This window comes from Typha latifolia, chromosome 3 (genome assembly GCF_019914945.1).
Source record: "Typha latifolia isolate L0001 chromosome 3, TyphaL0001v2, whole genome shotgun sequence".
Taxonomy (NCBI): domain Eukaryota; kingdom Viridiplantae; phylum Streptophyta; class Magnoliopsida; order Poales; family Typhaceae; genus Typha; species Typha latifolia.
In genome coordinates this window covers 16,877,578-16,892,285 of record NC_133088.1, presented here as the reverse complement: position 1 = coordinate 16,892,285, position 14,708 = coordinate 16,877,578, and the positions used below count along the sequence as shown (strand labels likewise).

General features: G+C 37.0%; 1 protein-coding gene and 1 pseudogene across 1 annotated transcript; both read right to left on the bottom strand.

The window, feature by feature from the left end:
* Nucleotides 1–72: 72 nt before the first annotated feature.
* LOC140783298 (aquaporin PIP1-2-like) lies at nt 73–1,510 on the bottom strand (annotated as a pseudogene).
* Nucleotides 1,511–6,384: 4,874 nt separating this feature from the next.
* On the bottom strand, nt 6,385–13,468 carry LOC140785070 (U-box domain-containing protein 33-like). The gene is made up of 9 exons (XM_073132779.1): nt 12,881–13,468; nt 10,528–10,649; nt 10,169–10,290; nt 9,514–9,618; nt 8,857–9,316; nt 8,299–8,439; nt 7,653–8,180; nt 6,792–7,553; nt 6,385–6,708 (listed from the first exon to the last, which is right to left on the bottom strand). The coding sequence occupies exons 1-9, from the start codon at nt 13,119–13,121 to the stop codon at nt 6,526–6,528; spliced, it is 2,664 nt and encodes an 887-aa protein (XP_072988880.1). The 5' UTR covers nt 13,122–13,468; the 3' UTR covers nt 6,385–6,525.
* Nucleotides 13,469–14,708: the final 1,240 nt, after the last annotated feature.

The following is a 14,708-nucleotide window of genomic DNA, read 5'->3' as shown; positions in this document are numbered from 1 at the left end:
CTGCAATCCGTCATCATCGTCCATTACCTACCACGAACAGTACTGATCATATTAAACGATTGAGATAAGGGATAGAAGAAGTCATCCAGAACCAGCATCAAATAATAATAATTGTCGTACTAGTACACAAATGTCTTAATTTACACACTCAACAATAACAACATCAGTCCTGGAATGAACGAAAGACATAAAGGCCAGACTGGCCACAAAGAAGACAGAGAAGGAATCGAAGCATGCCACAAGTTCTGACGAGGAAGAGGAGTCTCATAAGAAATATCTCTAAGACCTGCTCTTGAATGGGATTGCTCTGATGACCACTTGGTGGTAGATGGCAGCCAACGCAGCTCCAATGAAGGGACCCACCCAGAAGATCCACTGAGAAGATAACCAATGATCAAGTTAGCGATTAATTATCGTTCTTGAAGTATTAAAAACTAATCTCCAGTCATAATTAGTGAAAGTGGGGTGGCTTACATGGTCATCCCAAGAATGGTCCCTGTTGTAGATGATGGCAGCTCCAAGACTCCTAGCTGGGTTGATGCCAGTGCCAGTGATGGGGATGGTGGCAAGGTGGACCAGGAAGACAGCAAACCCAATAGGCAAAGGCGCAAGGATCTGTATACCATACCAAATAATTCTCATAAATACTTGAAAATTTAGATGAAACACAGCATTTGGAATAACGGTAAAGAGTACTTACAGGGACATGAGAGTCCCTGGCATTCCTCTTGGCATCAGTCGCAGAGAAGACTGTGTAAACAAGGACAAAGGTGCCAATAATCTCAGCACCCAAACCAGCACCCTTGGTGTAGCCAGGAGCAACAACATTGGCTCCACCGCCATTGCTCTCGTACAGCCCCTTCTGGAATCCCTTCACCACACCAGCACCACAAATGGCACCCAAGCACTGCATCACGATGTAGAAGAGGGCTCTGGTCAGGGACAGCTTCCTTGCCAAGAACAGCCCGAAGGTCACTGCTGGATTGATATGCCCACCTGCCCAAGAACAAAGAGTTTTATAGAGCTTGTGGGGTGTTGCAAAAGGGAAAGGGATTTGAAGTGGATGAGAGATCTAACCGGAGATTCCAGCAGTGCAGTAGACTAAAGCAAAGATCATGCCACCAAAAGACCAAGCAATCCCTTGGATGCCCACCGTGGTGCACTTGCTGCTAGACTTGACCACACCCATGACAGTGAGGATGGTGATGTAGAGGAAGAGGAAGGTGGCCATGAACTCTGCAATCCCAGCCCTGTAGAAGGACCATGACTTGAGCTCACCTGGCTCAAAGAGAGGAGCTGGGGGTGGCTCCTTGTAGTCCTTGTCCTGGCTCTGAGCCGCTGTTCCTATGGCCTGCCTCTCTGAGTACTTGTTTGCTCCAAGCTTCACATCCTCCTCCTTTGCCTCCATCTCTCTCCAAAAACTCTCTCTCTAGATCTCTGCACAAAAAAGAAAGAACCCAAGAAGGAGTAGCCTTGAGAATTGAAGCAACCACTGGAATTATATGGGTCTTTTATAGAGCAACTAGCAATACCTACTAAACTGGATAAATTATCAAAAGAAAAGTTTGGCTTTTCCTTATTCCATCAAAATTCACTAAAATAAGGAGATGGTTCTAGAAAGGAGTACAGGATTGTGGGGACAATGACAGAGAGGCGGGTGGCCTCATTCTTATCCTTTCTTTGCTCATCCATGGCTTTATTATCCTACGATCTTAACTAGTTACTACTAGCTCTAATTTTCTTATCCAAATAAAGCTAATGGAGAAGAAGCTTTTTCTCCAGCGATTCAAATGGACCACTGTACAGCTGACAATAGAACCTTTACAACTAAGTAGATAATGATCAATCATTCCATGCGAGAATTAAACAATGCAAGTATAAGAAGTAAGAACCTCGTTCTAGAGTTGAAGTTATCGTATGAATATACTCAAATAATTCATTAGGATTTCTTATTTACTTCTATAAATTAATATTTTTTACAATTAACTGTTACACTTTTATCTTAACATATAGAATCGCTTGTGTTTGGCCCCCACAAAATACGACTGCCAGGATTGAGATCTTTGGAGACAGGGAGGATGCCAGTGGGAAATGACCGTTGTGGAAAGTGACAACTTTTACGTTAGTGCTTCTAAATAGAGGTAAAAATAAAAGATACTGGTGGTATTGTAATATTGTAGGTTACAACTTACGATGGTATTTATTTTGCCTCTAGTTATTAGATCTATATTTATTTTGTTTATGTATAATTTTGCCCTGCAATTATATAACAAATTTAAATATATTCATTAGATACAAATTATATAAGATTAAAAAATTATAATAAATCTAAAATAATATTGATAAGATTTCACGTAACAAATAAATTAAATATATATGTATATATATTTGTTATATAAAATATGATCAATATTATTTTAGATTTGTTAGAAAACTTATACAATACAATTTAGTCACTAATAAGTATATTTAGATTCAAATGGATAAATTAGTTATATATGATAAAACAATTATAAGAATTTTAGTTTGAATATAATCCTAAAGAGGTAAAATAATATAAATAAAACTATAAATACGTTAAATGAATTTAAGTCGAACTACGTGAGGGTAATATATATATATATATATATATATATATATATATATATATATATATATATTTTTTTTTTTTTTTTTAAATAATTATAATTTAGAGTAAATTAGAGTTTACACTCGTAGTTCTGTACTTCAAATTAAATATTTAACCTCCCATAGAATAATATGTTTTACACAAATAAATAAATAATATTATTCTTATTGTTCTCATAATAAGATAATATTTTTCATGAAGTTTTTAATATCCTATTAATGGCTGAATAGTAGTTATAACTTAGTGTAGATCATAAAGAGTTAACAAAATAAAATCATTTAGAAGTAAACTGACACCTATTAATGTTTTATAGTAATTTGAATATCCAATGTTTCAATCTTAAATGGTGCATAGTAAAGAATTCTTCTTCTTCTTCTTCTTCTCATTTTTTTATGCTCCATGGCTATGATGAATAAATACGGCATAATGTACATGGCCTGAAACATTAGTATAAGGTTCTCTGGTAGCATTCCAACTTCCAAGACATACTAATAAGTAATATATATTAAGGAATGTTTGGTGCAAAGACAATCATTATTCCAAATATCTTAACATAATCAGAATTTTTTTAGTTTATCTATATCTTTTTAACTTGTTAATAATAACAATAATTAAATTAAATTTTTTAGTGGATAGATGAGGATAAGAGAGAGTGAGAGAGAGAGGAAAAGAATGATTAAAGTAGAAAAACATGCGAGAATAAATTAATATTAAGATGAATTATTATACTAAAATAAACTAATACTTATTCTACAATCAAGTAGGGCGTAGAATAAATATGGAGGGGTCCTCCATGTTATCTCCAACTCTAACGTGAGACAACTCAGCGCTGCTCCTCTTAGCTCTACCAACCACGTGGAGGGGGTTAGCAATTGCCAACCCACCTTTGAGAAGGATAGTTTGGAATAGACAAGAACCTTATCCAAGGTTTATTCTTGTATTTATTCGAAGTATGTATATGCGGAGAGGTGAGGGGGTCGGATAATACCTCTCCACAACCTGCCGCATACCAAATAGAATAGTAAGATCGTCGGCATATTAAAATGTAGATTTAAAACGTTTAGTAAATCTTCTTAAAAATAAAAATTAACTACATTTTTGAATTTGGATTAGAAATAAATCCCAAATACATCTCTCTTATAATTTTTTCCATCATATTTTTATCTATTCAACTATAAAAAAAAATAGTATTTCATAGTAATGTGATCCATGCTAGGCTATTTTCGGGACCACTTTAACTTTATTTAAAAAATAAATAAAGAGTGACTTTTTTCGATAAATTCATCAGGCATGTGCATATAGAAACGGACAATAGTTTTAAATTCATCAGGCATGTGTATAATTATCCTTCTGAATTAAAAGTTCAATCTATTTGGATTGGGCCGCATGTTATGTGTATTGGACTTTACCCAGATTTTGTTCTGAAAATAATATATAGATTGTGATACGGGCCTTATGGCCATGGAAGTACAAATTAGGCTGACTACATTTCGGCCCATTAACTCGATTATGGGTTAGAGCCCAGCTCAAGATTTTGAATTCTTCTATACTCTCTCTCCTCTGCCACTACTCGTTCCTTGTGGTTTGGATTTCTAAGTAGGTACTGGGTTTTCACGGAGCCGCAGAATCTTCTTCTATGATGTTCTGCTTGGTTTTCTTGGATTGGGTTCACCTCTTTGTGGAAATTTGGAACGTTAGTAATTCAAAGTGTAAATTTCTTGCTATCAAACTTAAATTTGGGTGCTTTTCCATAATTTTCATCATCCCTGGCTGAATTAAATCGTTAAATCTATGTGAATTAAGCTCAAGTGATAAGAGATTAAAGTTACTCACAGTAAAGAAATATAGGCAATATTACCTTTGGCTTGACTATTGCCATCTCCTTCTGCGACATTTCTCAGAAGACTCAACTATCTCGGGAGGAAGGTAGGAATGGATAGACATCTGACAAGTATAGATAACAATAGCAACAGTATGTCATAGCACCAATACTTTTGGTAATTTGGCAACATTTGACTGTTTATAAAAGTATTGCCGATTGATAAAGATTTTATCTGTTTATCCTTGGAATAACCTCTTTAAGCATAACTGAGGAAATAAACCTATAAAAAGAGAAGAGATTGTTAAAAATCATTAGCATCACGTCAGCAAACTGCTCTTCTATTCTAACTTCCTCACGCTAGCTTCTATTTGGACATCTCCTTGCCAGACTATTCCTAACAAGAAACTATAGCAGAGGCGATGAGCCTAACAAAAGCATATAAAGACCAAACCGCTGAATTCACATAGATTTAACGATTTAATTCAGCCAGGGATGATGAAAATTATGGAAAAGCACCCAAATTTAAGTTTGATAGCAAGAAATTTACACTTTGAATTACTAACGTTCCAAATTTCCACAAAGAGGTGAACCCAATCCAAGAAAACCAAGCAGAACATCATAGAAGAAGATTCTGCGGCTCCGTGAAAACCCAGTACCTACTTAGAAATCCAAACCACAAGGAACGAGTAGTGGCAGAGGAGAGAGAGTATAGAAGAATTCAAAATCTTGAGCTGGGCTCTAACCCATAATCGAGTTAATGGGCCGAAATGTAGTCAGCCTAATTTGTACTTCCATGGCCATAAGGCCCGTATCACAATCTATATATTATTTTCAGAACAAAATCTGGGTAAAGTCCAATACACATAACATGCGGCCCAATCCAAATAGATTGAACTTTTAATTCAGAAGGATAATTATACACATGCCTGATGAATTTAAAACTATTGTCCGTTTCTATATGCACATGCCTGATGAATTTATCGAAAAAAGTCACTCTTTATTTATTTTTTAAATAAAGTTAAAGTGGTCCCGAAAATAGCCTAGCATGGATCACATTACTATGAAATACTATTTTTTTTTATAGTTGAATAGATAAAAATATGATGGATATGTTAATAAACCATTTTCTTGGACATGTCACTGTACATTTCCGACCTATTTTTGCCACCATGAGTGCCATTGTTATTATTCTTTGTTTGTTCTTAGCACAGTCATCAGAACTCTATGTAGCTTCATTTCTTAATCTTCATTAATGCAGAGAAGTGGAGGATTTTGCTAGGAGACTGAATTCTGACTGGCCTGAAAGAGTGCAGGAAATTTTATCTTTAGGCCAAGAAAGCAGACTCTCATCAAACTCGGCGAATGGAAATTGTACCCTTCAAAGATAAACAGGTATAATTGCCTTCTGTATACGCCCCCCTCTCAATCCCAGGTTGCCTGGGAAATGCCATTTTCTATTATCCTACAACTTCACAACTGCCACTCTTAACTATGCTGATCATCTGTGGGTATATATATATATTGGGTTGGACCAAAGGTGGCCAAATGTGGCATCGTGGATGGTACAATCCATATATATATGGAGGCTTGCTGCTTGTACAACAGTCCGGAGAACGCCATTCTCGATCTTTGCTTCGCACCAACTCACTAGGCTCTCCCAATTTGGGGAGAATGTAACATGTCACAATGTTCATGTGAGAGCTCTTCGAGCTAAATAAACCTTTATCACCAACTGCTGCAGAAGAGCTGCCTGCTGTTGTACTTCAATTGGGGAATCTCTGTCATTTAAACCTCTTTCTCTTTTGGGGGAATCTCTGTTATTTGACCTTATTTAGCTGGTAATAAAGATCAGAGAATTCCATATGGTGGTGTAGGAGGTGGTCCTCCGCCGTCCGCGGCCTCTCAAAGAACAAGTAGCCTATCACCCCTTAAATTTTCTTAGATGATTCGTACATATATATTTCTATATAAATTACATGTACACAAATGTAAATTAGAGATTAGTATAGAATCATTTATCATACACAAATGCACAGTTGAGATGAGTGTAAAGTTTCAAAGATCATTTCGTCAGCTACCGCTGTTGCTGAAATTCTTGAATAGCAGATCGAAGGGCGTGGTTGGGGATGAGCTCACGGTGTGGAAGTTTCGAATTAGTCATGGGCGACGTATCATGCCCACCTTCAAGCCAACCTTTTATAGCCTCAGCTTCGTATGTGAATCCATCTGCAGCAATGTGAGGATCTCTCATGATCTCCTGCAATTCATAGTTTAAACATCATGACTCAAACTAAACAAGATTCTTGGACGTGAATCAAACTGATTTTTTTTTTCCTTCACCTGAAATATCGGACAGATGAAGTAGGACGGTATGAGTGCGTCGTCGGAGACTTCCCCAAAATTTCGTGATCTCGCACACGAGGTAGCAGCCCTCATCAATGGTTCAATCACCCTGCGCACCTCCATAAGGTCAGGACGCTTCTTCCTGCTTAGTTTAGAGCATCTGAGACCCAGGTGTGCTAATTGATTAGCCTGCACAAAAGGCCAATCCCCAGCTGAGGGATCGATGATGGATTGTAGTTCTTTCTCCTCCAAGGCGTCCTCCACTACCGTCGCAATGCGTAGTGCAGGTTTACCCGTCAGCAGACGCATGATGATGATGCCAAAGGAGTAGACGTCGGATTTTGGTGTCAGTTCTCCGGTGGACATTAATTCAGGATCCATGTACGCGAACGTCCCTCGGGGGTGCATCGTTTGGTAGAGTGTCGTGGTGCTGGTGTTCGACTGATTTAGGAAACGGCAGATTCCAAAATCTCCAAGTTTGCTGACGAAGTTGGCGTCTAGGAGAATGTTGGCCGGCTTCAGATCGCCGTGGACCACAGGGTGGGGTTTGTTCGAGTGTAGGAAGATCAACGCAGAGCACATTTCCCCGATGATCCGGGTGCGGACCTGCCATGTGAGGGGCGGGGTGTCGTTGGCGCATACGAGGCGATCTTCGAGGCTTCCATTAGGGAGATACTCGTAAACGAGTGCCCAATCTTCAGGACATGCTCCTATGAGGGTGACAAGGTTTGGATGCCTCACTCTACTCAGAACAGCAACCTGTAATTCGAAAGAGAGGTTGCCGAGAACTATTTGAAGTGAGACTTAACTATTTCAAGAAAGAGGAGCAATTAACTATTTAGCAGTTTAGCTCACAACCTCTTGATGGAACTCTGATCTGCCTTGCATGCTTTGAGGATGCAACATCTTTACAGCCACTGTCGTGTTGCGAAGGGAACCTTTATAGACGCTCCCGAATCCACCTTGGCCAATCTTCCGCGAATTGCTGAAACTATCGGTTGCTTGCTTCAGCTCGAGGGAGGTGAATTCGGAGATCAGTGCACCATGAGAGCCTGAAATCATCTGCTCAGTTTTATTACGTAATTCTTCAGCGTCTTTAACTGCATCATCTCGCTCACACTGCAACAGATCATATTCTTCTTGCAATGAACTGAGGTGGTATCTGGCCTCCGCTAATTTGTCTTCGAGATCCTTGGCAGCACGATCAGAAGCAGCAACAAGTTGTTCCAGTGCCGATTCCTGCACATTTGCCTTTTGGAGTTGCTCAGAGATTTCATTTAGCTGACTCCGGAGTTGATCCATCTCCTGCTTCTCTTTTGCAAGTGTTTCCTCGATTTCTTTTCTTCGTTTCACCTCTTTTAAATATAAAGTTTCTGATGCTCTAATCTGCGAAAGAGTTCACCACTGGTTATCTATATCTATGTGATAGATCAATGGCCTTCCATAGCTTTAAAGATGCCTATCATCTACATGCATGAAAAGCCTACTCATGAGCAATAGTTACCTTCTCGCGAGCCAAAAGGGACTCTTTCTCAGCCTTCTGACGCTTACGATATTCTTCAAAAGCTTCAGTTTTCAAGTTCTCAACTTCTGCTTGTGCTTCTTTGAGTTTCCCATATAGATTAACGTCCATCCCCAGGTCATCCTGAATAATGCCACTGGTTAAATTCATACCAAATATAAAATTTATCTTCAACTGAAGAACATTTTGAACATATGATGTGAATCAAAGTAACGACAAAAGAAAAGAGGCAAGAAGAATTCTCTACCGAATACTATATAGATGAATTTAATTGTTGTATTTAATACCTGACCTTCACAGTGGAATAATATAAATGGCGCGAGCACAACTAATAGGAGAAATACGACAGGGATGCAAATTGTATAGTTATCACCTATTGTCATCTAAACTAAGCCCCTACAAACTCTGAGAAATCCATTTTAGACAACTATAGGAAGGAAAATACCTCCTCTGAGAAGTACAAAGAGGAAGACCAACCTTAAGTTTTCTTAATTTATCTTCAAAAATAACAAGTGATATGATGACAGAAATACTACCCACCAATTCATGACGTGGAGATGCAAATTGAGTTTCCTCATCTGACTGCTGCATTGAGGGTAGCACTGATTCTGTCTCATCCTTTGGCACTGACAATGACCCTGAGTTGCTAAGACCATCATCATTTGCTGAAGATGATGCTTGTTCTGATTGATAAGAACCTCCAGAGATGTGGAGCCAGGGATCAGCAAATCTCCCCACAGTGCTTATTCTGTCAACTGGAGTAGTTTGACCAGATCCTGCCTGAAGTTGCCTTACCAGAGTTCCACCTCCCTGGGACCCTGATATACTAGATGCCGATCTATGCGTGAAATCTTGACTAGGGCCTTCTTCACTAAAGTTCAACAGGTCAGCGTGCCGTGGAGGTAGTGACAGTGATCTCGATTGGTCTGATAGGTTTGATGTTGAGGTTAAGCTGGCTGCAGGCGACGACATTATCCCGTATGAAATCATACTGCCTTCCCTGTTAAAAGAATTGTTCCAATACATACAATCATAAGAGAAACAAAAAATCTAATTTCACCAGATAATTACACAGATACTGGACAGTAAACTAACAGGATTAGTATCCAGCTCTAATGAGAGCATACAGGAAGTGCCAATAATGGATATTTCAATTAAGTAATCCAACGATCCCTTTATTTGAAAGCTTAACCATACCTGATGCAGATTAGGTTCCCTTTGCAAATAAACCATATTTTGCATGACGGATGAGCTATCTGCAACACACCATTTGCTGTCTTTGACCTTGGTTCTTTCATTTTCCTGAAATTTGAGAACTTTGTAAGAATAATATTCAATAGTTGAGGAAGTTTGATACTAAGAGAATATTGGCTAGTTAGTTCTTTGCAGTCCAGCTAATAGTTATATGGTTTGAACTTTGAAGACTGTTTATCACTAGAGAAAATGAAGTTCCTCAGGACGAAAAAAAAAGATGCAATTTTCAAAATCATAACTACATCTTTATTGTCAATAAAAGATGTGTCAATCTTTTAATCACTTCCCTGAATTATAAATTAACAGAACTGCAAAACTGTTAAAGCTTTTATAATTTGCTGAAATGCCAACAATTCAAACTCAATAGATATCTACGATGATTAACCAACCAAATCTACGATGATTATTACTAACATGGATTTCTGAACATCTGTACTCTCTAAAACATGGCAGTCTATTCAAATTATCATAAAGAAAAACCACCGAACGAATTAGAAGAAACTCATACATCCGTTGCCTTTTGCCAGATATCATTTATGTAGCTGAGTTATGTAGCAGCCATTAAATATGACAGAGACTATACATTGTTGGTTCATACCTTGAGTAGTGTTTGTCTGCTGCTGCCCCCATGACAAGTTTGGTGATCCCACGTAATGATATGAGTTCTTCAAGTCCTTTAATAATATCATCCGCCTCAATTACTAGTTTCCCGGCTCTAACCTGGAAAAAGAAAAGCAAAGACTTTCTTATAACCATGATGTAAGCAAGAACAGCTAGGATTTCCCTTTCTTTACTGGTACATGCACTGGAGTAATATCTAGAGATGTGTTAAACCGAACCCTTGTCAAATGCATATTGGTAAGATAAAGAAAAAGGAGTTAATATGTCTTAATTTGATTACGAAGCTATTGCCCCTATGATGGAAAAATTACTCAGCAGAAGAAGCATGAAATGTACTTGTCGATTCGAGCATTCTGCAAGGTACTGATCTAAGCTTGTTTCCATCTTCTCCTTCTCAACCTGTCTGTATGCATTTACCTGTTTTAATTTTAGTTGGCCAGGACGAAACTTGGCCCCGCCTGAAAACAGGATAAAACAAGATTACAAGTGAAAATAGTACTTAAAATAAAAGCATGCTCTAATAGTACACAATAGGGTTATGAAAAATAATCAGTCCATCAGCAAACTTATTTTCTGTGTACCTGTGAAAGAAATAAATAGACTTATCTTAATTAAATGATGGAAATAAAGGTATCTGTGTACAAGGCTTCTATCACAGGATGTATCAAGTCTTACATCTGCGACTCAAATACAAGAAACCAAGCTGCTAATGCAAGCCTCACAGTCACACTGAGTGATGAATTTACCAGTATGAAAAGTATAAATTTGTAATAGTAGGTTGTTTCCAGTAAGAGAATTTTATCTTGAATTCTTGCACCGTATACTTGTTGTGCTAAATGCCAATTAGTGGAAGGTAGTGGGAGCAAAACCCTTCACTCTCAAGCAAATTCAAATGGAATAGCAATAATTAGGGCAAACCAAATATTAACAAAGCTAATATCAATACCAATATGAGAACTCCAATTCCAAAATACTAGTTGTAGAGATCTTCTAATAACTAAGTTAATCACAAATAGAAACTCTAAATAAATGCAAACCATAGAGAGAAAAGAGAGATATAATATTTATGTGGTTCAGCAATGTGTCTACATCCACGGGTGGAATAATATTTAATTGACAATGCAAATCATTAAGTACAAAGAGTTTTCAACTATAATCTCACTCTAAACAATGGTAGTTTTTCCCTACAATTCTTCTGTTATACAAAATGTCTACCACAAAACCCTAAAACTCAAATATTTTAATTTATATGGCTGACTAAAGCTACTAAAAAGTAAAAATTCCGCTTGGCATTCGAATGCCCACGGGGCCCGTTCAAACGCTAGCAGAACTCTGATCTGGAGCGCATGAGGATGTTCAAACGCCCGCAAAGTGCAAATTTTCTCAGGAAAACAGATTCGAACGCCCCCAGGGCCCGTTCGAATGCCCCGGCACAGCAGGTCTAGAAAATGCTGAAATATGAATTTAAGCTAAATTTCAATAGTACTAGCATCATCTCAGTTCCTACTTAGTACCTGATCAGCTCTAGTTCTAAAGCTTTCAGTGGAAAGCATAACAGAATTTCCTCATTTTTCACCTATTTCAACCCAAATCCCAGATAGAACTTAATCACCTTTTGAAACTAAAGATGGACATGAAGCGTGACTCAACCAAGGGTACACACTTATCCATAAGTAATACTGACTTAAGAGTGCAACTTTTGGGAAAGGCTTTTCTCATTCTCGTATCTTACTTCGGTCAAACAAATATGGCATAAATTAATAACAAGTTACTAACCAAGTTATAATCCATAAATAGGGACTCAAAATGGCCATTCAAGTATGAATAAGAAACACAATAAAGAAACTAAAGGGCTGAATACTCTCTAATGGGTATACAAGAATATAATACCGAAAAGATACAACAGTCATTCTTTGTGAATAGTATTGACTAGCTTTAATTTAAAATTCTTCAATTATCCACCAAATTATACGTATAAGGGAGTTATTCAGCAAAAGTGAATTCCTAGCTATAAGCATGACTGCAGAAAACTAACTAGATTAATGGTATCAATTCTATCATGAGCTATCGCATTGTGAAATATGATTCCATGTTCAAAAACTCATCATCGGCATGGCCAATTATATGCAGCAAATCACGGTTATCCAATCAATTACGTTTCTTAGGACTGCTCAAATTACAAGATTTCCAAAAGTAATCATGATTTACTACATCGATGAGATGAAAAGGAAAGACTTAAAAGTAATGCTCAACCATGGATGTTGACCGACACCCAAATGAAAGAAGAAACATGAGAAAAGGAAGCTTTAGCATATCCAACTGTGTTTATGAAACCAAAAGTTAGACCACATAAGAGGAAATCTTCCAGAATATATAAGATGGCCATTCTTTTTAAACCAACTTCGCATCCACCAGATTATACATAGCAAAGTTGCTTAATTTAAGAGGCTCCAAACAATAAAAAGGAAAAATCACGAGTTCATGAAATGAAGAGATGAAAATTGAAAAGGTTTTGCATCAAACCAAACCCATAAATAAACAGGTAATTCCAAGCAAATAAATCCAAACAGAACAATTAGCTATCAACATCATGCACAAAAGCACCACAAAAGAATCAATTAAAGAACCTTCAATTCCCTTACTTTCCATTCGTGTAATGCCAATGAGATACGAAAGACCTACAACATACCAATAGGAATCATCTTGGCCGGGACATGGACATGGGTGATGATAATCTTCGCATCCCTGGAGATGTGCTCAATAGCCCACGTCAGAATTGACTTCCCATACTTGAATTCCTGAGCCACGGCCACATACACCTTATCCTCCATTGGGTATTCCCCTGGCTCCTCTACGATCTCTCCCGAGCCGCTCACCGCCGACAGGGAGCTCCGGTGTCTCCCGGACTCCCATCCATGTCCCCCATCCATCTCAAAACCAATACCCACTTTTCCAAATTGCAGAATAAATAGTACTTATTCTAGTATCAGATGAACAAGGGAGGAGAGCAAACGTGAAAGAGGTTTGGAGATCTCGCCTTTTGTTGTAATTGTCGTTTCTCGGGGTGAGGAAACGAGAAAGATCGAACAAAAAAGATTAAACTTTTTTTGTCCCGGCTTCTCTATCACCTCTTTTCAACGGGTTTCGAACGGATATTTGTTTTCCTTTAATTTGGAGGGCAAATTGGTGGAAGCTTCGGCCATGTGATTCATAGAAGGGAGGCGGCCGGCAAGGAAGCAGCGATGACTTCACAACGGTAAAAGTCAACTACTCAATTGAGAGCAACAAGACTGGCCTTCCTCTTGGTTACAAGGAAGTAACTTATTTGAAATCTAAGTAAATTAATTTTTTTTAAGTTATATTTTATCCCATTTATAATTATATTCAAATTAAAATTATTTTTTTATATTAAATTTGAAGATATTATTAAAAATAAAATTGTATAGAATTAAATAAGCTTTTCATCCCATTTAAAATAATACTGATCATATTTAAATATATAATAAAACTGTTCAATATATTTATCATCTAAAAGGTAATTAATATTATTTTAAATTTACCTAATCATCTATAACTTTATATCTAATGAATATATTTAAATTCGATAAAAATGATGCAATATAATTTCTGCTAATTTATTTTGAAGACAAGACTTGGTCTGACATAGGATATCGTGTTAAAGTTAGTCTATTAATTTATTTATTAAGATCTTCCTCAACGTAGAAAATAAAAATAAATAAAAAATTACATTGGTCAGTTGTAAAGATACACAGCATAAAACTTATGTGGATTAGAATATTATAATCAACAATTTGCGTACAAATTAATTGTCAACGGGTATTCTCAAGGCGTGTTTTCATATTACCTCCTTATTAAAAACTAATAATACTTTTATTATTTAGCCCCTTAATTCTGTACAAATTTAATTCTAACGGCTTCTTTATAAATTTAGAGATGAGTCATATACTCACAGTCGAATTTATTTTTTGGCCCAACTTCTATCTTGTTCCAACTTCTAAGATTCCAAACCTTCATTTTATAATCACTTGTGAGAGAGATTGTTGCATAAAAGTATAAATTTATCACTCTAACCTTTGATTGAAATTTTATAGTTACTGCATGACGACCATTGATGTGGCCATCGTGTGGTTGTCATCTAGATAGATGAGTTTTGTCAACATTGCCTTCAAAGCCACTCAATAGAAACATCAAAGTATTCATCACATAAACTTCAACCAGTTTAAATTCTTAGGGTATCTATCTCTACCATTCCCCTTGGCACCAAGCATTTTAAATGATAAAGTTTGCATATTTAGTACTACACTCACCCTGAAAAATATATTAAAATTTAGTGCTTATTTATAGAAAACACCGTGTTGTTAGATCTGTTATATAAACTTAACGAAACTATTCAATTACGAAAATACTCCCAGCTAAGTTATAAATATCCAATCTATACTAACTCAACGCAACCCAAATAAATTAAACTCAATTAAACTCAACCTACACTAAAAGAA

What these genes read in the sequence shown, in the direction of transcription:
- LOC140785070 (XM_073132779.1), bottom strand. Translation starts at nt 13,121, where the DNA reads ATGGATGGGGGACATGGATGGGAGTCCGGGAGACACCGGAGCTCCCTG. An exon ending in GCAGACAAACACTACTCAAG is followed by an intron (nt 9,619 to 10,168) that starts GTATGAACCAAC and finishes CTCAAATTTCAG; the next exon opens with GAAAATGAAAGAACCAAGGT. An exon ending in GGGAACCTAATCTGCATCAG is followed by an intron (nt 9,317 to 9,513) that starts GTATGGTTAAGC and finishes TTCTTTTAACAG; the next exon opens with GGAAGGCAGTATGATTTCAT.